This window comes from Pseudochaenichthys georgianus, unplaced genomic scaffold, assembly GCF_902827115.2.
Source record: "Pseudochaenichthys georgianus unplaced genomic scaffold, fPseGeo1.2 scaffold_975_arrow_ctg1, whole genome shotgun sequence".
NCBI classification, from domain to species: Eukaryota; Metazoa; Chordata; class Actinopteri; order Perciformes; family Channichthyidae; genus Pseudochaenichthys; species Pseudochaenichthys georgianus.
The window spans coordinates 1909-26833 of NW_027263497.1; the positions used below are offsets into that span (position 1 = coordinate 1909).

The 24925-nt window shown below is 42.6% G+C and overlaps 1 protein-coding gene across 1 annotated transcript; it reads right to left on the reverse strand.

Moving 5' to 3' along the window:
• Positions 1-2040: 2040 nt before the first annotated feature.
• On the reverse strand, positions 2041-13818 carry LOC117444879 (tumor necrosis factor receptor superfamily member 23-like). The gene is made up of 7 exons (XM_071202803.1): positions 13700-13818; positions 7405-7510; positions 7039-7167; positions 4969-5080; positions 4769-4860; positions 4559-4654; positions 2041-2126 (listed from the first exon to the last, which is right to left on the reverse strand). Exons 1-7 carry the CDS (start codon positions 13721-13723, stop codon positions 2041-2043), a joined length of 645 nt encoding a protein of 214 aa, XP_071058904.1. The 5' UTR covers positions 13724-13818.
• Between the last annotated feature and the right edge of the window lie 11107 nt (positions 13819-24925).

Sequence of the window (24925 nt, forward strand, 5' to 3'; positions counted from 1 at the left end):
ATCCCATCTTATTGCAAGAGCTCTTACTGAGAACAACTTGTTCTATTGGCAGATTTCTTAACTTTTTACGAGAAAAAACACTTTTTTTTTACTAGATTTTGAAGCAGAATTGTTTTCACTGCAGATGTGTGACCATCAGCTCTGATGATTAATGTCAGAGTTCATAGTATTCTGGTTGAACCGGTTTCTGTGCCAACACTTCTGCCATAACACACGTCATGAATCACAGCTCATCACTCCTCAACATGTTTCCATGGGACACACCCTGTGAACAAACAATCAGGCTTGCAGGTAAAATAACTTGAGGACAATCAAAACCTCCATCTAGAACAGACCTGGGCATTGTACGGCCCGCGGGCCAAATACGGCCCGCGGGATGATTCTGACCGGCCCGCGAAAGATTACATGATAACTAGAAAATAAAACATATTTTCTAATTATCTTATGGGTGGACTAAAACCGCATTGCTTTTATTTTGAAGCCCATTTATTCTCACAGTGCACGCAATCGTGCATGTCAACTGTGCACGTGAAATGCGTGTCTACCTTCCTTGTCACCTCTGAAAAATGCGAAAATGTCGGCTCATGCCAAAAAGAGGAAAGTGGATGCCGAAAGCAGAACTTTCAAACAAATATGGACTACTAATTTTTTCTTTACTGAAGTCAAGGGTAAACCTGTGTGTTTGGTTTGTGGGCAGCATGTCGCCGTGTTTAAAGAGTACAATTTGAAACGGCATTACGAGACGAAAAATGCCGCGAAATACAAAAACTTGACTGATGCCGAACGAGCGCGGACATCAACGGATTTACTAGCAAAGCTAGAAAAACAACAAGGCTGTTTTACAAAGCTGCATGCAGACAGAGATGCAGCGACCAGAACCAGCTTTGTGATAGCCCACAAAATCGCCCAGAACAGTAAGCCATTCTCGGAGGGGGAGTTTGTGAAAGAGTGCATGGTCGAGTCTGCAGCACTGCTATGCCCAGAGAAAAAAGAAGCGTTTGAAAACATCCCGCTGTCCCGCCGCACCGTGACGAGAAGGGTGGAGGACATCGCAGAGAATCTGGAGTTTCAGCTGCAAAGTGAAGTGGGAAGCTTCGACTTTTTTTCTTTGGTTTTGGATGAGAGCTGTGACGTCCGTGACACAGCCCAGCTGCTCATATTTCTCCGGGGGATAACGCGCGACTTCAAGCTTACGGAGGAGCTGGCAGCAATGCGGCCAATGAAAGGAACCACAACGGGGAGTGATCTGTTCACCGAGGTAAACGATGTCCGAATTTGACAGGGAAAAATGTTGGGCTTTTGAAAAGAATGCAAGATAAAGTGAGTGAACTCAACGCATAGCAGAAATTGGTGTTTATACATTGTATTATTCATCAGCAAGCGTTGTACAAGTCAGTGCTAAAACTTAGCCATGTGGTTGATGTTGTTACTACAACAGTTAATTTCATCAGAGCGCGAGCATTAAATCACAGGCAGTTTGTTTCACTATTGGAGGAGCAAGAGAGCGAACATGGGGATGTCAGATACCACACAGCTGTCAGATAGCTCAGCCTGGGCAAAGGTTCTGAAATCAGAGATAAAAGAGTTTTGTGAGATGAAAGGCAAAACCATCCCAGAGCTGTCTGATAAGGACTGGATGGCAGATTTAACATTTGCTGTTGATGTGACTGCAATGATGAATGCACTGAACACACACCTGCAGGGCAAGGGCCTTGTTGCTCATGAAATGCAGAGCCATGTGAAAGCCTTCATGACAACGTTGCAATTAATTTCAAGGCAACTAGGCAGCAACAATCTGGAACCCTGAAAGAAGTCAAACCATCAGCTGATCACCGGCACAGGTACTCATCCATGTTAGGAGCACTGCATGATGAATTTTCAAGGCGTTTTCAAGATTTCAAAAAGGTTGAGGGTGAAATGCAGCTGGTTTCCTCTCCCTTTACCTGCAGTGTTGAGAGTGCACCCACTGATGTTCAGCTTGAACTCATTGACCTGCAGTCTGATTCACTACTGAAAGAGCACTTTAAGTCAGCATCACTGCTAGAGTTCTACTCTGCTCTCAAGGAGGAGAACTTTCCAAACATGAGGAGACATGCTCAGAAGATGTTGGTTCTCTTTGGATCCACCTACACATGTGAACAGACATTCTCAGTCATGAAGTTTACCAAATCCAGGTACAGATCCTCTCTCACTGATGAACATCTGTCAGCTGTGCTTCGCATCTCCACCTCAGACATTCAACCTGACTTTGATGGACTTGTTAAAGCTCAACAGAGACTGGATTTCTCACACTGAATGAAAAAAAAGAACTGAAGAACAGTAAAATGTGGAAATATAACAAGTGAAATGGGACACTTGATCTTTTTTTTTTTTTTTTTTGCGCAGTTCTGAAAACATTAAATGTTTAATATAAGCATGTCAAGTCAAAAAGGCTACAAAACTGGGACACTTTTCTTTACACAGTTACACAGTTCAGTGATATGTCTTGTTTATTTTGGCTACAAAGATGATGTGATGTCTTTAGAAAGCTAAGAAAATCCTTGTTTCAATAGTATATGAAACTCAAAATGCCCTTATTTATTAATGTGACTGAAAATGTTTATCATTTTGGAAATTCTATTTGAATAAATGATATTTTTGAAAGCTAACCTCACCTTTTAATTGCCAAATAATAACATACACTCTAACCAGCGGTCAAAACAATGCCATTTACTGCTTTTTATATAGAAATAAAATGTATATTATGCATAATTGAGTTCGGCATTTTGGCCCGGCCCTCCAAAATATTTTCAGTTGCTCATTTGGCCCCCTAGGAAAAATAATTGCCCACCCCTGATTTAGAACTTTCTCTGAATGCCTTTCTATTGGTTTAGCTAAACTACACTATGAGGTTGCGTGGCACATATTTTTAAGCTTAACTCATGTGTGTCAAACGCTAGTAAGAAGCTAAGGCTTGTTGAAAACTGTAAATATAGACTTTGTTCAACTTAGCAAATGTCTGAAGCAGAAGAAGTTGAAGCAATAAGTACTTCAGAAACAGTTCAAACTGTTAAAGGTCAGCTATCATGCTATCTTTAGGCAATAGCATCGGTCTCAGATATATAAAAAACATGTCTATGAAGTGTTTTGCTCCAAACACCAAACGGATCATTCTAGCCATGCCTCATATCGCTCTATTTCACTTCCTGTTTATAAAGTGCTGATTTGGGGATAAAGCTTTAAAGAGGAGGGTCTGAGCTCATGCGGGACCCGGCAGCTACCGTCTAAACTAAATGCTGCCGTGATGAAACTCCATATCATGGATCATCAAGGATCTGAAACAGTCTGGAGCTCAAAGGCTTTCTCTCTTGCCGGTTACACCACGAGGTGAGTTCCTTTCTACTTCCTGCTTCTTCACACACATGCTCTCCAGCACAGGTTAGCTCTGAGTGTTAGCATGCTAATGTAAACACCGACCATATTACGTCCAAAACAGTCGGGCATTGTTTCTGATAGCAACGTTTCTGATTGGCCCGTGGGTCCACATTTCAGAAATTACGTCATATCGGACGCAAATCTGGATCAGCTCCGTTGTTTCCCGTTTTTAGAGATTTGGGTACGGAGGAAAAGAGAGAGGGTTTTATTTCTGACGCTGTGTGAGTTCCCCGACACACCGGGGACACATGGTGATGGAAAGAAGACATCACAAAGTGCATTTTGCATGATAGGTCCCCTTTAAAATCAATCACCTATGAAATGCTGCGCTTGTATAGAGAATATTTATACATTGTCGAGGGTTGTTCTGGGAAAACAGGCACTCTATTACCTTTACTTTGGGAGTTGTGGGGTTTCGTGTCTTTTTTTTTACTATTTTCTGACATTGTAAACACTAAAGGATGCATCAGTACTCAGAAAGTTGCATAGGTACATAAGTGTGTTTGTATTCAAGACGGCATTTCATAACCTGCTAAGAGAAAGACATTGATTCAAGTCTCTTTAGAAAGCAAGCTAACTGTATAGTAAATGGAAAAAAGGCATCTTCCATTGCAAGGTCTTCACCTGAATGTGGTCATTATGGCCGGGCGGAAATTCAACTAAAACCTATTCCTAGAAATATTGGAATGATGAATCTAAAAGTAGCCCAAAGGAAAACTGTGCCGTCAAACTTCGGATATTTCAAATACTTGTGTTCCTTCATTATTGAAATGAAGCTCAGCGCAAGTTCTTTCAGAAAGACTGGTTCCCACGCTCTCATTCACAATTCTCCCTCCCTTTCTCTCAACAAGCAAGGGCGCAACATACGGCAGCATCTCATCCCCCACACGGGGGGTTGCGCTAAACCAATCGGTTGCGTCTCATAGCCAATCACAGCACACCCGGCACACGCTTAAATCTGCCCTCTCCCTCCCCTGCCAGCATCGTTCAGATCCAAGGCAGGCTAGCCCAGAAGAACCCTTCAGTACTTCACCCCCCAGTGTCTAGACCCGGGGGGGGGGGGGGTCTAATCTCCAAAACGTTATTGTGCATACGGCAATAAATATGTTATAACTACGAACTAAGTCTCTCCTGATTGAAATACCTTTTGCTCTACGTCGTCTGCACATGGCGAATGTTATCCCGGCTATTATCAGAGCAGCAGCCATCACGACCAGCGGAACAATCCAAGCGGCCTTTTCTGATAGAACAAACACAAATCCAAAGCGTTATCGTCGTGTTTCAAACTGCGCGTCCGAGTAGAACCGCAGTCTGCAGCCAGGAGGCGCTGTGTGGGATGAATGCATCTTTTTACCCGAGTCGGGGTTAGACGTGGAAGCGTTCTTCTTGCACTCGGTGTTGGCGGTGGACGTGCAGTTCCTCACCGTCTCTTCACCTGGTGCACAGCTGAGAAGAAGAGACAGTCAGATGTCAGCCGTTGCAGACGAGCGCCATAAAACAGATTATTCCCCCCCCCCCCACTTCCTCTGAATGAACCCAGGTGGACGCACTCACCTGGAGCATCTTCTGCACACTTCACAGGCTTCCTCCGGGGAACAGAACCTGCCCGCTCTGCACCGACATTCAGATTGCTGAGTGTGAGAACAGCGCCGCACCACTTCCTGATCTGAGAGAAACACCACACGCTCAAAGGTATCTGCTCACATGCACAAAGCTGCAGAGTGGAGTGGCCTGAGCTCCTCCAACAACGCAACATCATAAAATACAAAAATACTAATGAAAAATAGTGCCAGAAGTCTATGTACGTGTCGATAAATAAATAAATAATGTACATTAAATACGGTTTATTGCGGTGATAGCTATTTGTATAAACAAGTAGGTTGCAAGATGACAACCAGGGGAATGTGTATGGGTTCGATGCTCAGAGCTCCGTGTGAGTGTTTCATAATCTATACTTTCTCCATTAAATTACTTTAAAACAACGCTTTAATTGTCCTTACATGGAGATTGGCTCGACATACCAGGATTGTATGGCTATTAAGTCTCATTAAACTACACACTTAAAAGAATAAAGCGTATTTATAAAGCGCCGAATTGAAGAAATATTTGTAAAACATCAAACATCAATAATTTAACCTAAAATAATCGAGTCAGTTTGTAAAAGTACTTTAAATTGACGCTTTTTAAAATGGAGTTTGGACACGGCAGGATTTTATTAAATAGCGCCGAATTGAAGACGGATTACTAACAGGTCATAAACCATACTCCAATAAATTACCTTTAATTGACGCCTTCTTTAAAGCCCGTCTCACACTGTCCCGAAGTTGACACCCGATGGAAACACGAATATGGAATTGTGAATTTCGCACGAAGATGGCCCCGAACCACACGAAGGCAACATTGATGTTACAGTACTATGATACTGTGCTGATATCTTCAGACTTGGTTCTTTACTTTATCCGTCTTTATGTTATACGTTTTCTCCGTCATGTTGTTGTTTCCATAGCAACAACAACTTCCTCTCAACTCGCCTTCAAAATAATATATTATATCCTTTTTAGTTTCACAGAACACAAATTGGGTTATTTACATAATATGTTTACATGATTTTGTTGTGCAATAAAACAACCCGATGGACCCACGATAAAGGGAACGTTCAAATTCGGCTGTGATCGTAGCAACATCGGGCCGTTCGTGAGGGCGTCTGAAGCCATCGTATGACCGCCGGCGGAGTTTCTCAGGCTCCGGCAGCAACTTCGTGAGCGGTGGCAAAATCTTTGGCATACCAACAAATAGCTGAAGGTTAATTTTCGTGTTGAATTCGTGTGTCCATGTCGCCCTTCGTAAGGCCATCGTGAGGGCATCTTGTTATCCTCGGTGCCATCGGGCATTCGCCCCGATCAGAGTGAGGGCGAATGCACCGATGATAACACGAAGATGACACGACTTGACGAGATGCCCTCACGAGTGCCTTACGAAGTTGCCGCTCACGAAGTTGCTGCCGGAGCCTGAGAAACTCCACCGGCGGTCATACGATGGCTTAGATGCCCTCACGAACGGCCCGATGCTACGATCACAGCCGAATTTAAACATTTCCTTTATCGGGTGTCCATGTCGGGACAGTGTGACGGGGCTTAATGGAGTTTCGGGCCACGCTTTAGGACGACAGCCAACGCGCATAAAGTATGGTTTAGTGATATCTAATGGATCATGAAGCCTGACGACACGGTCGAGCTCGCTGTCCGATGTTTTGCAGAATAAGGAATTAGGACACACACAACACACACACACACACACACACACACACACACACACACACACACACACACACACACACACACACACACACACACACACACACACACACACACACACACACACACACACACACACACACACACACACACACACACACACACACACACACACACACACACACACACCACACACACACACACACACACACACACACACACCACACACACACACACACACACACACACACACACACACACACACACACACACACACACACACACGAATCCAGTAAACCCTAAAAGGCGCAGGTTAAATAACTGCAGCTGAACAGACGTGTAAGCCTCGTCAGCAGTGATTGGTGGTTACCTGAGCGACACTGCGCGCACCAGAAGCACTGCGTCAGTCCGTTAGCGTGCTCGGTGAACGTGCCGTTCTGACACTTCTCACACACACGCTCACCTCCCGCTGCGCTGCAGTGAGAGGCAACACGCTGGCCTACACACACACACACACAGAGAGAGAGAGAGAGAGAGAGAGAGAGAGAGACAGAGACAGAGGCACACACACACACACACACACACACACACACACACACACACACACACACACACACTTATATACATATTTTTTCATTTTATTAGTTTGAATTAGATATGAGTGAGAGTGTGTGCGCGTGTGTGTGTGTGTGTGAGTGTGTGTGTGTGAGTGAGAGTGTGTGTGTGTGAGTCTCACCTGCAGGACAGTTTTTACAGCAGGTGTCTCCGTGTGTAAACTCGTCGTCTTTGCAGGAGCGAGGAAACGCTGCAGTCAGTCTGAGGAAACAGAACGCCAACGAGACCTTCGGAGAAAAATATCAAATCTGTCAACTACTGTCCGTCTGTGGAGCTGCATGTCCACCTCTCCTCTCCCCCCTCTCCCACCTCTCCTCCCCCCCTCGGGGGCGTCACTCCCCAGCTTAACCAATCACCTCGCTCTATTCTCACAAGCCTATCATCTCCGCTAAACCTTTTTAAATCTGCTCTCCCTCCTTTGTCAGCTGTCATATCAGGTGACTCGACGCAACCCTCCTCCCCCCCTTTTCACTTCCTGTCCCTCTGAATCCAGGGTCAAGCTAAGCCCCTCCCCTTCAGACCAACCCCAACCATCCATTCCCCACCACCAGGGTCAAGTTAAGCCCCTCCCCTTCAGACCGACCCCAACTATCCATTCACCACCACCAGGGTCAAGCTAAGCCCCTCCCCTTCAGACCGAACCCAACTATCCATTCCCCACCACCAGGGTCAAGTTAAGCCCCTCCCCTTCAGACCGACCCCAACCATCCATTCACCACCACCAGGGTCAAGCTAAGCCCCTCCCCTTCAGACCGACCCCAACTATCCATTCCCCACCACCAGGGTCAAGCTAAGCCCCTCCCCTTCAGACCGAACCCAACCATCCATTCCCCACCACCAGGGTCAAGCTAAGCCCCTCCCCTTCAGACCGACCCCAACTATCCATTCCCCACCACCAGGGTCAAGCTAAGCCCCTCCCCTTCAGACCGACCCCAACTATCCATTCCCCACCACCAGGGTCAAGCTAAGCCCCTCCCCTTCAGACCGACCCCAACCATCCATTCCCCACCACCAGGGTCAAGCTCCTCCCCTTCAGACCGACCCCAACTATCCATTCCCCACCACCAGGGTCAAGCTAAGCCCCTCCCCTTCAGACCAAACCCAACTATCCATTCCCCACCACCAGGGTCAAGCTAAGCCCCTCCCCTTCAGACCGACCCCAACTATCCATTCACCACCACCAGGGTCAAGCTAAGCCCCTCCCCTTCAGACCGACCCCAACTATCCATTCACCACCACCAGGGTCAAGCTAAGCCCCTCCCCTTCAGACCGACCCCAACTATCCATTCACCACCACCACCAGGGTCAAGCTAAGCCCCTCCCCTTCAGACCAAACCCAACTATCCATTCACCACCACCCTGTCAAGCTAAGCCCCTCCCCTTCAGACCGAACCCAACTATCCATTCACCACCACCAGGGTCAAGCTAAGCCCCTTCCGACCGACCCCAACTACCCATTCACCACCACCAGGGTCAAGCTAAGCCCCTCCCCTTCAGACCGAACCCAACTCTCCATTCCCCACCACCAGGGTCAAGCTAAGCCCCTCCCCTTCAGACCGACCCCAACTACCCATTCACCCCCACCAGGGTCAAGCTAAGCCCCTCCCCTTCAGACCGACCCAACCATCCATTCCCCACCACCAGGGTCAAGCTAAGCCCCTTCCCTTCAGACCGACCCAACCATCCATTCCCCACCACCAGGCTCAAGCTAAGCCCCTCCCCTTCAGACCGACCCCAACCATCCATTCCCTACCACCAGGGTCAAGCTAAGCCCCTCCCCTTTAGACCGACCCCAACCATCCATTCCCTACCACCAGGGTCAAGCTAAGCCCCTCCTCTTCAGACCGACCCCAACTATCCATTCACCACCACCAGGGTCAAGCTAAGCCCCTCCCCTTCAGACCGACCCCAACTATCCATTCCCCACCACCAGGGTCAAGCTAAGCCCCTCCCCTTCAGACCGAACACAACCATCCATTCCCCACCACCAGGGTCAAGCTAAGCCCCTCCCCTTCAGACCGACCCCAACCATCCATTCACCACCACCAGGGTCAAGCCAAGCCCCTCCCCTTCAGACCGAACACAACCATCCATTCCCCACCACCAGGGTCAAGCTAAGCCCCTCCCCTTCAGACCGAACCCAACTATCCATTCACCACCACCAGGGTCAAGCTAAGCCCCTCCCCTTCAGACCGAACCCAATTATCCATTCACCACCACCAGGGTCAAGCTAAGCCCCTCCTCTTCAGACCGACCCCAACTATCCATTCACCACCACCAGGGTCAAGCTAAGCCCCTCCCCTTCAGACCGACCCCAACTATCCATTCCCCACCACCAGGGTCAAGCTAAGCCCCTCCCCTTCAGACCGAACACAACCATCCATTCCCCACCACCAGGGTCAAGCTAAGCCCCTCCCCTTCAGACCGACCCCAACCATCCATTCACCACCACCAGGGTCAAGCTAAGCCCCTCCCCTTCAGACCGAACACAACCATCCATTCCCCACCACCAGGGTCAAGCTAAGCCCCTCCCCTTCAGACCGAACCCAACTATCCATTCACCACCACCAGGGTCAAGCTAAGCCCCTCCCCTTCAGACCGAACCCAACTATCCATTCACCACCACCAGGGTCAAGCTAAGCCCCTCCTCTTCAGACCGACCCCAACTATCCATTCACCACCACCAGGGTCAAGCTAAGCCCCTCCCCTTCAGACCGACCCCAACTATCCATTCCCCACCACCAGGGTCAAGCTAAGCCCCTCCCCTTCAGACCGAACACAACCATCCATTCCCCACCACCAGGGTCAAGCTAAGCCCCTCCCCTTCAGACCGACCCCAACCATCCATTCACCACCACCAGGGTCAAGCTAAGCCCCTCCCCTTCAGACCGACCCCAACCATCCATTCACCACCACCAGGGTCAAGCTAAGCCCCTCCCCTTCAGACCGAACACAACCATCCATTCCCCACCACCAGGGTCAAGCTAAGCCCCTCCCCTTCAGACAGAACCCAACTATCCATTCACCACCACCACCAGGGTCAAGCCAGTAAATATGTATTCTTTCATCAACACCGTCTCTCCCGATTGAACTTTCAATATCTCACATGTGTCTGAAGTCCTTCTCTGAAACCCATCACTTCACAGGAGACCACTTGTTTACAAGTCAGAGCTGCTACTCCGAGAGTGAGGAGAAAACGATGAGTCATGTTTTATGAGGATGACGCAACACTTCTGACTCTGTGACTTTAGATTAGTTCATAAATAAGAGGGGGGGGGGGGGGGGGTACTTTCATCACAGTAATGTGGACATCTGCTGAAAATGCAATATTAAATATCATGTACTTTTATTTATACTTAGATCTTTTCCTTCAGTAAAAGTAGAAGTACTCAGATCTTGTACTTGAGTGAAAGTAGAAGTACTCAGATCTTGTACTTGAGTGAAAGTAGAAGTACTCTGATCTTGTCCTTGAGTGAAAGTAGAAGTATTCAGATCTTGTACTTGAGTAAAAGTAGAAGTACTCAGATCTTGTAATCGAGTAAAAGTAGAAGTACTCAGATCTTGTACTTGAGTAAAAGTAGAAGTACTCAGATCTTGTACTTGAGTGAAAGTAGAAGTACTCTGATCTTGTCCTTGAGTGAAAGTAGAAGTATTCAGATCTTGTACTTGAGTAAAAGTAGAAGTACTCAGATCTTGTAATCGAGTAAAAGTAGAAGTACTCAGATCTTGTACTTGAGTAAAAGTAGAAGTACTCAGGTCTTGTAATTGAGTAAAAGTAGAAGCACTCAGATTGTGTACTTGAGTAAAAGTAGAAGTACTCAGATCTTGTACTTGAGTGAAAGTAGAAGTACTCTGATCTTGTACTTGAGTAAAAGAAGAAGTACTCAGATCGTGTACTTGAGTAAAAGTAGAAGTACTCCGATCGTGTACTTGAGTAAAAGTAGAAGTACTCCGATCGTGTACTTGAGTAAAAGTAGAAGTACTCAGATCTTGTACTTGAGTAAAAGTAGAAGTACTCAGATCGTGTATTTGAGGAAAAGTAGAAGTACTCAGATCGTGTACTTGAGTAAAAGTAGAAGTACTCAGATCTTGTACTTGAGTAAAAGTAGAAGTACTCAGATCTTGTACTTAGTAAAAGTAGAAGTACTCAGATCTTGTACTTGAGTAAAAGTAGAAGTACCAGAGTGTAGGAATACTCTGTTACAGTAAAAGTCCTGCATTCAAAATGTTCCTCAAGTGAAAGTAGAAAAGTATTCTCATCTAATATAGTGAAAGACAGTGAAAGTAGTCGTTGTGCAAGATTGGTCCATTCCAGAATAATATATATGATTGTTTTATAATGATTGATCATGAAAGTGTTCTCAAAGCTGGTGAAGGTGCAGCTAGTCTGAAGGTACTTTGTAGACTGCAGGGTAGCTGGTGAAGGTGCAGCTAGTCTGAAGTACTTTGTAGACTGCAGGGTAGCTGGTGGAGGTGCAGCTAGTCTGAAGTACTTTGTAGACTGCAGGGTAGCTGGTGAGGTGCAGCTAGTCTGAAGTACTTTGTAGACTGCAGGGTAGCTGGTGAAGGTGCAGCTAGTCTGAAGTACTTTGTAGACTGCAGGGTAGCTGGTGGATTTACTCCAGGTGGAACTAAAGTCTGATTCAACACTTGATTAGATTTCATCATTCATCCACATCTGTGAAGTAACTAAAAGGTATTAATACATGTAGTGGAGTAAAAGTACACCATGTACCTCTGAACTGTAGTAGAGTAGAAGTACACAGTAGCATCAAATGGAAATACAAGTACCTCAGAATCGTCCTTAAGACCAGTACTTGAGTAAATGTACTTAGTTACTTCCCACCTCTGGAAATGACCAAATAAGGAAGGAATCCCTGCTGCACGCCCTGCCTTTCTACGCAAACAGAGAGAAGTCACATGGCCTCACCTACTCGGGAGGAAAGGTGCCAAACAAATCACATGCTAGGTGAAGTATTAACGAGTGACGCTGATTCATAAAGCAAAGAATCAAAGAGACATCGATAGCAACAAATCATAAAAACAAGTTAAGAATCATCTACAAAACATTACAAATGAAAGCAGGACAATCGGTAAGGATTAAGGCTTTTCTTATACACCACAGTGAGAGGACCCAACATGACCCAAAAGCTGCCAAGAAAGTCACGTTAGCTAAAGTTTAAAAGCAATCAAGCTGATTAAATACTCGAGCCAACACTTAAATGGAGTTTGGCGGCATACTGGGATTTTATTTTGAGGTAAAAGTCACATTAAAGTAACATTTAAAAAGAGTAAAGCGGATTAATGTAACGCCGAATTGAATACAGAGAACTCATAATTATTAAAATACACTTTAACTAAAAAATTATCTTAAATATGCAAGGTGATTTGTCAGAGTACATTCAATTGACGCTTTCTTAAATGGAGTGTTGCGGCATACTGGGATTTCACTGAGGTAAAAGTAAACAAACATTTTAAAAAGACAGAATTGCACTAATATAGCACCGAATTGAAGAAAGACTACTTACAATCAATACAATATAGTTTACCACGGAATTAAGTATAACGACACCAGGCAATTTGTAACAACAATTTAAATTGACGCTTCCTTACATCGGGATTGGCTCGACATACCAGGATTTGTAGGCTATTAAGTCTCATTAAACTACACATTTAAAAGAATAAAGCGTATTTATAAAGCGCCGAATTGAAGACATATTTGTAAAACATCATAAACCACACTTTAATCAATAATGTAACCTAAAATAATCGAGTCAATTTGTAAAAGTACTTTAAATTGACGCTTTTTAAAATGGAGTTTCGGGCCACACACTTTAGGATGACAGCCAACGCGCATAAAGTAGGGTTTAGTGATATCTAAGGGTTTAGTGATATCTAATGGTTTAGTGATATCTAATGGTTTAGTGATATCTAATGGTTTAGTGATATCTAATGGTTTAGTGATATCTAATGGTTTAGTGATATCTAATGGTTTAGTGATATCTAATGGTTTAGTGATATATAATGGTTTAGTGATATCTAAGGGTTTAGTGATATATAATGGTTCATTAAGCCTGACACGGTCGAGCTCACTGTCCTGTGTTTTGTAGAATAAGGAATTTCGCACCTGGGCTCAAACACACACGGACTTTGACAGATACACGTGACATAAACACGTCATAGACACCACGTTACAATCCCAAATAAAATGAGGATTTCGACGTAAACACTAAAAGGTACAGGTTAAATAAATGCCAGTTTAATTGATTGTTAAAAGACCGCCACAACACATAACACAACTCCCTTGTGTGAAAGTGAACCAAGTTAAAAACACAGCCGTTGAGACATCTTTTTAACTTGTGAGGAACCGCTGTCCTCCCAGCAGAGAAGCGCTTTAATGGCTTTATGAAACTCACCAGACATAATCCGCGCGGCGACATGTTTCAGAGGAAGTTTCAGGATCCGCGGATCCAAAAAGGTGACAGTGTGTTGTTGGAAAAACGTTCTGACTGGAGTGTGAGCGCGCGCATGCTCTCAGGTGAGATGACGCTGACGTAAGGCTTACGTAACACATGTGGGCGGGGCCTCGTGATCATTATTTATTTATAGATCTTGTTCTTGAGTAAAAGTAGAAGTACTCAGATCTTGTACTTGAGTAGAAGTACTCAGATCTTGTACTTGAGTAGAAGTACTCAGATCTTGTACTTGAGTAAAAGTAGAAGTACTCAGATCTTTACTTGAGTAAAAGTAGAAGTACTCAGATATTGTACTTGAGTAAAAGTAGAAGTACTCAGATCTTGTTGTAAAAGTAGAAGTACTCACTTGTACTTGAGTAGAAGTACTCAGATCTTGTTGTAAAAGTAGAAGTACTCAGGTATTGTACTTGAGTAAAAGTAGAAGTACTCAGATCTTGTACTTGAGTAAAAGTAGAAGTACTCAGATATTGTTGTAAAAGTAGAAGTACTCACTTGTATTTGAGTAGAAGTACTCAGATCTTGTACTTGAGTAAAAGTAGAAGTACTCAGGTCTTGTACTTGAGTAAATATAAGTACTCAGATCTTGTACTTGAGTAAAAGTAGAAGTACTCAGATCATGTACTAGAGTAAAAGTAGAAGTACTCAGGTCTTGTACTTGAGTTAAGTACACATATTGTGTACTTGAGTAAAAGTAGAAGTACTCAGATCATGTACTAGAGTAAAAGTAGAAGTACTCAGGTCTTGTACTTGAGTAAAAGTAGAAATACTCAGATCTTGTAATTTAGTAAAAGTAGAAGTACTCAGATATTGTACTAGAGTAAAAGTAGAAGTACTCAGGTCTTGTACTTGAGTAAATATAAGTACTCAGATATTGTACTTGAGTAATTGTGCTTGAGTTTAGATGAGGTCTGAACATGTAACTCAATCATTCTGAACATGTAACTCAATAATTAACAATAACTTAATAACAGTGTTTAAAACGTCTTGTATTTCCATGTTTGCACACGTCTCTCCTCACAGTCGAACAGCCTCTCCGTTTTAACCTCGTTCTGTTGTTTGTCAGTTTGTCAGTTATCTGAAGAGCGGTGTCTGCAGCCCTCAGATATGCAGCGGACAGGAAGCGGAACATGTGTCCGTCAGAGAAGATACGATGAGGGGGAATATGGAGTCTGCTGGCGCTCAGCTGACTTCACGGGGACACATGCTGCTCCCAATGAAGTCAAACAATACTGAAAACAAGCCGTCTTCACTTGAAGTAAGTACAAACATCTGCCAATAGAACAAGTGACAATTAGCTTGGTGACACTTCTTGAAAGAAGAAGGGATATTCAGATCAATCAGATCTTCTTTAACTATATTTGACCAGAATCAGGAAATGTTACAAAATAATCCGCTAATGCTCAAAGGTTTTCTGTTTTCTGATGTCAGTGAAAAGACGTGTTTCACCTGAGATACGACTCAAAGTAAGACGTTTCGACTGAACTAGATGAAGCTTTGTCTAAAAACAAGACCTGCTATCTCTCTGCAGTGTCCCTCTGAAGTTATCATGTCTTATATCAGGAGTAGAGACGCATTCTGACGAGATGTCAGACACGTGTACTGGGCAAGATGTAGGGTTGTTGTTGTAGTGTTGGAGCTTATTAAAGGCCTAAACGAGACATTTCCCACAGAGACTGAGGATACATGGTGTGACTGAACGGAGAATTGAAGACAAAACAACATCAAAGAAATGTAAAAATACATAATTTGACTGCGAAAAGACACAAAACAACAAGAGATTGATGTTGAAAGTCGTAACATCATGACTACAAAGATTCACAACATGACAACAAAAGGACAAAACAAATATCAAAAAGAGGACTAACAGGGGAGTAAACGGCTTTTAAGAAGACACCGAGACCACAAAGACTACGAGAACCAAACACAAATGGAAGAGAGGCATAATTTGACTAGAGAAAAGAATAACACATACAACACATATGCAAGAAGGGGCAGAACAACCACAAAGACACTCAAAACAACCACAAAGACACTCAAAATGACCACAAAGACTCAAAATGACCACAAAGACTCAAAATGACCACAAAAAGACTAAACAACCACAAAGACTCAAAATGACCACAAAAAGACTCTAAACAACCACAAAGACTCAAAATGACCACAAAAAGACTCTAAACAACCACAAAGACTCAAAATGACCACAAATGACCACAAAGACTCAAATCAACACAAAAGCCTCTAAACAACCACAAAGACTCAAAATGACCACAAAGACTCTCAAAATGAATACAGACAGACTCAAAATGACCACAAAGACTCTCAAAATGAATACAAACAGACTCAAAATGACCACAAAGACCCTCAGAATGACCTCAAAGACTCAAAATGACCACAAAGACTCTCAAAATGAATACAAACAGACTCAAAATGACCACAAGGAGACACAAAATGACCACAAGGAGACTCAAAATGACCACAAGGAGACACAAAATGACCACAAGGAGACTCAAAATGACCACAAGGAGACTCAAAATGACCACAAAGACTCTAAATGACCATAAAGACTCAACATGAACACCAAAAGACTAAAAATGTACCACAAAGACCCTCAAAATGACCTCAAAGACTCAAAATGACCACAGAGACTGAGAATACATGGTATGACTGAACGGAGAATTGAAATGAAGACAAAACAACATCAAAGAAATGTAAAAATACAAATGATCTCAAAGATTCAAAATGACCACAAAGACTCAAAATGACCACAAAGACACTCAAAATGACCACAAAGACTCAAAATGACCACAAAGACACTCAAATGACCACAAAGACTCAAAATGACCTCAAAGACTCAAGATGACCACAAAGACTCAAAATGAACACAAAATACTCTAAATGACCTCAAAGACTTTCTAAATGACCTCAAAGACTTTCAAAATGACCACAAAGACTCAACATGACCACAAAGACTCAACATGACCACAAAGACACTCAAAATGACCGCAGAGACTCTAAATGACCACAAAGACACTGAAAATGACCACAAAGACTCTAAACAACCACAAAGACTCGAAATGACCACAAAGACTCTCAAAATGACCACAAAGACTCTCAAAAATGAATACAAACAGACTCAAAATGACCACAAAGACTCAAAATGACCACAAAGACACTCAAAATGACCACAAAGACTCAAAATGACCTCAAAGACTCAAGATGACCACAAAGACTCAAAATGAACACAAAATACTCTAAATGACCTCAAAGACTTTCTAAATGACCTCAAAGACTTTCAAAATGACCACAAAGACTCAACATGAACACAAAAGACTCTAAACAACCACAACAACTCTCACAATGAATACAGACAGACTCAAAATGACCACAAAGACACTCAAAATGACCACAACGACTCTCACAATGAATACAGACAGACTCAAAATGACCACAAAGACTCAAAATGACCACAAAGACTCAACATGACCACAAAGACTCAACATGACCACAAAGACACTCAAAATGACCGCAGAGACTCTAAATGACCACAAAGACACTGAAAATGACCACAAAGACTCTAAACAACCACAAAGACTCGAAATGACCACAAAGACTCTCAAAATGACCACAAAGACTCTCAAAAATGAATACAAACAGACTCAAAATGACCACAAAGACACTCAAAATGACCACAAAGACTCAAAATTACCACAAAGACCCTCAAAATGACCTCAAAGGCTCAAAATGACCACAAAGACTCTAAATGACCACAAAGACTCTAAATGACCACAAAGACTCAAAATGACCACAAAGACTCTCAAAATGACCACAAAGACTCTAAATGACCACAAAGACTTAACATGAACACAAACGGACTACACATTTCCACAAAGACCCTCAAAATGATCTCAAAGACTCAAAATGACCACAAAGACTCAAAATGACCACAAAGACACTCAAAATTACCTCAAAGACTCAATATGACCACAAAGACTCAATATGACCACAAAAGACTCTAAATGACCACAAAGACTCTAAATGACCACAAAGACTTAACATGAACACAAAAGGACTACACATTTCCACAAAGACTCTCAAAATGACCACAAAGACTCTAAATGACCACAAAGACTCTAAATGACCACAAAGACTTAACATGAACACAAACGGACTACACATTTCCACAAAGACCCTCAAAATGATCTCAAAGACTCAAAATGACCACAAAGACTCAAAATGACCACAAAGACTCAAAATGACCACAAAGACACTCAAAATTACCTCAAAGACTCAATATGACCACAAAGACTCAAAATGAACACAAAAGACTCTAAATGACCTCAAAGACTTTCAAAATGACCACAAAGACTCAAAATCACCTCAAAGACTCAAGATAACCACAAAGACTCAAAATGAACACAAAAGACTCTAAATGACCTCAAAGACTTTCAAAATGACCACAAAGACTCAACATGACCACAAAGACACTCAAAATGACCGCAAAGACTCTAAATGACCACAAAGATACTGAAAATGACCACAAAGACGCTAAACAACCACAAAGACTCAAAATGACCACAAAGACTCTCAAAATGACCACAAAGACTCTCAAAATGAATACAAACAGACTCAAAATGACCACAAAGACACTCAAAATGACCACAAAGACTCAAAATGACCACAAAGACTCAACATGACCACAAAGACACTCAAAATGACCGCAAAGACTCGAAATGACCACAAAGACTCTCAAAATGACCACAAAGACACTCAAAATGAATACAAACAGACTCAAAATGACCACAAAGACACTCAAAATTACCTCAAAGACTCAATATGACCACAAAGACTCAAAATGAACACAAAAGACTCTAAATGACCTCAAAGACTTTCAAAATGACCACAAAGACTCAAAATCACCTCAAAGACTCAAGATGACCACAAAGACTCAAAATGAACACAAAAGACTCAAAATGACCTCAAAGACTTTCAAAATGACCACAAAGACTCAACATGAACACAAAAGACTCTAAACAACCACAACAACTCTCACAATGAATACAGACAGACTCAAAATGACCACAAAGACACTCAAAATGACCACAACGACTCTCACAATGAATACAGACAGACTCAAAATGACCACAAAGACTCAAAATGACCACAAAGACTCAACATGACCACAAAGACACTCAAAATGACCGCAAAGACTCTAAATGACCTCAAAGACTCTAAATGACCACAAAGATACTGAAAATGACCACAAAGACGCTAAACAACCACAAAGACTCAAAATGACCACAAAGACTCTCAAAATGACCACAAAGACTCAAAATGACCACAAAGACTCAACATGACCACAAAGACACTCTAAATGACCACAAAGACTCAAAATGACCACAAAGACTCAACATGACCACAAAGACACTCAAAATGACCGCAAAGACTCTAAATGACCACAAAGATACTCAAAATGACCACAAAGACACTCAGAATGAATACAAACAGACTCAAAATGACCACAAAGACACTCAAATTACCTCAAAGACTCAATATGACCACAAAGACTCAAAATGAAACACAAAAGACTCTAAATGACCTCAAAGACTTTCAAAATGACCACAAAGACTCAAAATCACCTCAAAGACTCAAGATGACCACAAAGACTCAAAATGAACACAAAAGACTCAAAATGACCTCAAAGACTTTCAAAATGACCACAAAGACTCAACATGAACACAAAAGACTCTAAACAACCACAAACAACTCTCACAATGAATACAGACAGACTCAAAATGACCACAAGGAGACTCAAAATGACCACAAGGAGACTCAAAATGACCACAAGGAGACACAAAATGACCACAAGGAGACTCAAAATGACCACAAGGAGACACAAAATGACCACAAGGAGACACAAAATGACCACAAGGAGACACAAAATGACCACAAGGAGACTCAAAATGACCACAAGGAGACTCAAAATGACCACAAGGAGACTCAAAATGACCACAAAGACGCTAAACAACCACAAAGACTCAAAATGACCACAAAGACTCTCAAAATGACCACAAAGACTCAAAATGACCACAAAGACTCAACATGACCACAAAGACACTCTAAATGACCACAAAGACTCAAAATGACCACAAAGACTCAACATGACCACAAAGACACTCTAAATGACCACAAAGATACTGAAAATGACCACAAAGACTCTGAACAACCACAAAGACTCGAAATGACCACAAAGACTCTCAAAATGAATACAAACAGACTCAAAATGACCACAAAGACTCGAAATGACCACAAAGACACTCAAAATGACCACAAAGACTCAAAATAGGGAAAAAACAAACACAAAAAGTGGCAATGGATTACTACAAACAAGCACTTCATTCTTCTGTGATTGTTGGCGTTGATCCACAAACACAACGTCTTCCTTTTAAGGTGTTTAATCGCGCTGTTAATGAAAGTGTAGACACACCTCTCGACCTCTGTCCTACTTCACTGCTGATGACTCACAGCCAGGTGATCAGGAGGAGAGACACAGGTATGCATGCCAACAAATTAAATAGATTTTCAGAGAGTGATGTTCGGAGTTTCCCTGATGATCAGAGAATCGTAAAAATATGATCTTTTCGATGTGAAATTCAGTAATATCAGAGAAGAACATTCCACTGAACAATGAGAGTCAGCTGACTGGGATCCAGAGCTGTGATTGGTCAACAGAATCTCAGCATGGCAGAAGTGTTGGACCAGAGCCCGGTTCAAAAACAGAATTAAGAGTACAAACAAGCTGAAATGATTATTACTTATATTTCACAATAAGCTTTTATTCTATTGTTATGTAATGCAGCTTCATTGGTTCTACAAAATGCTCTTTTTTAAATGATAAATGCCCTTTTATCTCTAATGTACAACGCCTTGTCCTTTATGCTGCTGCAACACAAACATTTCCCAAAGTGGGATCAATAAAGTACTTCTTATCTTATCTTATCTTAAATGCCACACATAAGGTTTAAGGCAGAATATTCTGTTGGATAAAAATATACACACACACACACAGAGAAAGAAAGACACACACACACACACACACATGCACGCACACACGCACGCACGCATGCGCGCGCGCACACACACACACACACACACACACACACACACACACACACACACACACACACACGGCAGAGATAGCAGAGAGAACGTGCTCCAAAGTGTGTGTGTCTGTGTCTGTGTGTCTTTCTGTGTGTGTGTCTGTCTTTCTCTATGTGTGTGTGTGTGTGCGCATGCGTGCGTGTGTATGTGTGGGGGTGTGTGTGTGTGTCTGTCTATCTTTCTTTCTCTGTGTGTGTGTGTCTTTCGCTCTGTGTGTGTGTGTGTGTGTGTGTGTGTGGTGTGTGTGTGTGTGTGCGAGTGTGTGTGTGTGCGAGTGTGTGCGAGTGTGTGTGTGTGTGTGTGTGTGTGTGTGTGTGTGTGTGTGTGTGTGTGTGTGTGTGTGTGTGTGTGTGTGTGTGTGTGTGTGTGTGTGTGTGTGTGTGTGTGTGTGTGTGTGTGTGTGTGGTGTGTGTGTGTGTGTGTGTGTGTGTGTGTGTGTGTGTGTGTGTGTGTGTGTGTGTGTGAGACTGAGAGCAATAATAATACTGTAATTAGAATATCAACGTTATGAGTTAAGCTTCAAACGATGAGTCCGTCAGGAACATCTGAAAGCTCTCGCAGCTCTCGGTCATATTTACTTAATGATGTGACCGTCTGTGTTTCCTGAAGTCATTGAATCGCTCTTTTTACTCCACTGTTAGTGTACACTTGTATTATCGTGCTGCTGTGTTTATTGTATTTTTGTAACTCTGGCACAACTATTTCCTTCGGGATAAATAAAGTCTTATCTTATTGTAGAAAAAGGAAACAAAGGAAACTCCCTTGTAATTATTGAGGGTTCTTGCATTTAAATGTGTGTTTTTTATACCTCGGGGCTGTGGGAAACAGTGGGAATGATTCTCTCTTCTAAACCATCAACGTGTATGTTAGACCCAATTCCAACTAAGCTGTTGAAGGAAGTTTTTCCATTAATTAGCACTTCTTTATTAAATATTATGAATATGTCTTTATTATCAGGCTATGTTCCACAATCATTCAAAGTAGCAGTGATAAAACCGCTTCTTAAAAAGCACAACCTCGATCCAGAGGTTTTAGCCAACTATAGACCTTTTCTAATCTTCCGGTCCTCTCAAAGATTCTTGAGAAAGCGGTTGCAAAACAGCTGTGTGATTACTTGAAGATTTTCAGTCTGGCTTTAGAACACATCATAGCACAGAGACAGCTCTGGTTAAAGTCACAAATGACATTCTAATAGCCTCAGACAAGGGACTCGTCTCTATTCTTGTTTTGCTCGATCTCAGTGCTGCATTTGATACTATCGACCATGATATCCTATTGCAAAGACTAGCGCACTTAGTTGGCATACAGGGAACTGATTTAGGCTGGTTTAGGTCCTATCTATCTGAACGCTCTCAGTTTGTACGTGTTAACGATGAATCTTCCACGCAAACCAAAGTTAGCCATGGAGTGCCACAGGGCTCAGTGCTCGGACCTATTTTGTTCACATTATATATGCTTCCGTTAGGCAATATTATAAGGAATCATTCTGTAAACTTTCATTGTTATGCGGATAATACTCAACTATATTTATCAATCAAGCCTGATGAAATTAATCATCTAAATACAATTCAAGACTGCCTCAAGGACTTAAAAACGTGGATGACCTTAAACTTTTTGATGTTAAACACGACCCAAAACTGAAGTTATTGTACTTGGCCCGAAGAATCTACGAAACAAATGATCTAAAGATATACTAACTATGGATGGCATTAATTTGGCCTCCAGTGAGACTTAAGGAATCTTGGTGTTATATTTGATTAGGGTTTATCCTTTAACGCCCACATAAAATCAATTTCAAGGACCGCCTACTTCTATCTACGCAACATTGCAAAAATCAGGCATATCTTGCCTCAAAACGATGCAGAGAAACTAGTCCATGCATTTGTTACTTCTAGGCTGGATTATTGTAACTCTTTATTATCAGGGAGTACCAAGAAGTCAGTCAAGTCGCTTCAGCTGATTCAAAATGCTGCGGCTCGTGTACTAACCAGAGTTAGGAGAAGGGACCACATTACTCCTGTTCTGGCTGCCTTACACTGGCTCCCTATAGAACACAGGATAGAATTTTAAATTCTTCTTCTCGCCTACAAAGCCCTTAATGGGCAGGCGCCATCTTACCTTAAAGAACTCATTATACCCTACTGGCCTACTAGGGCATTGCGTTCCAAGAATGCAGGGTTGTTGGTTGTTCCTAGAATCTCTAAAAGTACAATGGGAGCCAGAGCCTTTTCTTATCAAGCTCCACATTTGTGGAATCAGCTTCCAGTTTGTGTTCGGGCGGCAGACACCCTATCCGTTTTTAAGAGTGCGCTTAAGACCTTCCTTTTTGAAAAAGCTTATAGTTAGGGCTGATTAGATTCAGCCCCTAGTTTTGCTGATATAGGCTTAGTTTGTCGGGGGTAATCTTACTTCTTCCTTCTCTCTGTCTGTACCTCTGTACTCTCATGCTCCCATTAACCCAGCTTCCCCACATGTCTTTCTTTTTGGTGTCTATATACGCTGGGATCCGGAGTCATGGATGATCCTGCGGTCCTGAGTCCTGGATCGCGAGCCCTGGATCGCGAGTCGTGGCTGTGGTCCTGGATCATCGGTCCTGGATGGATATCCTCGTGGATTCATCTTCCTATTATACACACATGCATTTCCAAACATTTGGACTACCTATGTTGCAAATGTATTATCTTTTCAATTTACACACGGCATCTATTGCACGTCCGTCCTGGGAGAGGGATCCCTCCTCTGTTGCTCTCCCTGAGGTTTCTCCCATTTTTCCCTTTAAACTGGGTTTTCTTCGGAAGTGTTTCCTTGTACGATGTGAGGGTCTAAGGACAGAGGGTCTAAGGACAGAGGGTCTCAGGACAGAGGGTCTGAGGACAGAGGGTGTCGTTTTGTCATACTGATATTCTGTACACACTGTGAAGACCACTGAGACAAATGTAACATTTGTGATATTGGGCTATATAAATAAACATTGATTGATTGATTGATTGATTGATTGATTGATTTCAATCTTTCTGTGTGTACAAACATATTTTGAGATTGACAATCAAGTTAACTTTGATTAAATGGTGCATAGCCGGACCCAGGGAATTTATTTTTAATAAATAAGAAAGTCTTCTGGGTGTGTGGCTTTGTCCTGCTGGGGTCACACCTCATCTAACAAATGTGGAAAAACAAAGAGATTAGATTAATTCCCTGGCTTATACTTATAGGTTAATATTGGACTATAAATGAATAATATTACACCAAATAAATAAGTAAACACATGTATATTCATTCACTGGCCATTCATTTAGAAAATGTAACTCCAAAAAGACAAGTAACACTATTTAGCATTTTGGCTAATCATTCCTGTTGGCTAAGCTAACACTGTGATGCAGTTCCACCAAACACAAAAGTAATATATAAAAAGGATAATATTGGACAATAAATGAATAACATTACACCAAATAAATAAGTAAACACATATATATATTCATTCACTGGCCATTCATTTAGAAATTGTAACTCCAAAAAGAAAAGTAACACTATCTAGCATTTTGCCTAATCATTCCTGTAGCTTCTTGGCTAAGCTAGCACTGTGACGCAGTTCCACCAAATACATAAGTAATATATAAAAACAGAGAGATTACATACCTTTCCCGTGGTGGAAGTTCAACATCCGAGTCACTACTGTCCGGATCCAGGTCTGGCTGGATCTTCATCATCATCCGACGAAGAGTCATCTGGTATGATCATAGCTATCGTCAGCTAGCATCTCTAGCAGCTGCTCTGTGGTGAAGCTCTCCCTTCTGGCTGCGTAATGCGTAATGGAGCCAGAGCAGGCTTAGTTTATACTACGCAGGATCATATCTTTGGAACCCATTGGTCGATTTGGGTGATTGACACCTTTTCTGAACCATTAGAGCCAATAGAATCGAGTGACAGTTAGTAAGTCCCGCTAAACACTTACGTCAAGTAGAGAGAGGTTTGCGTAAACAGCACGTGAGACAGCGTTAGCTCGGGACT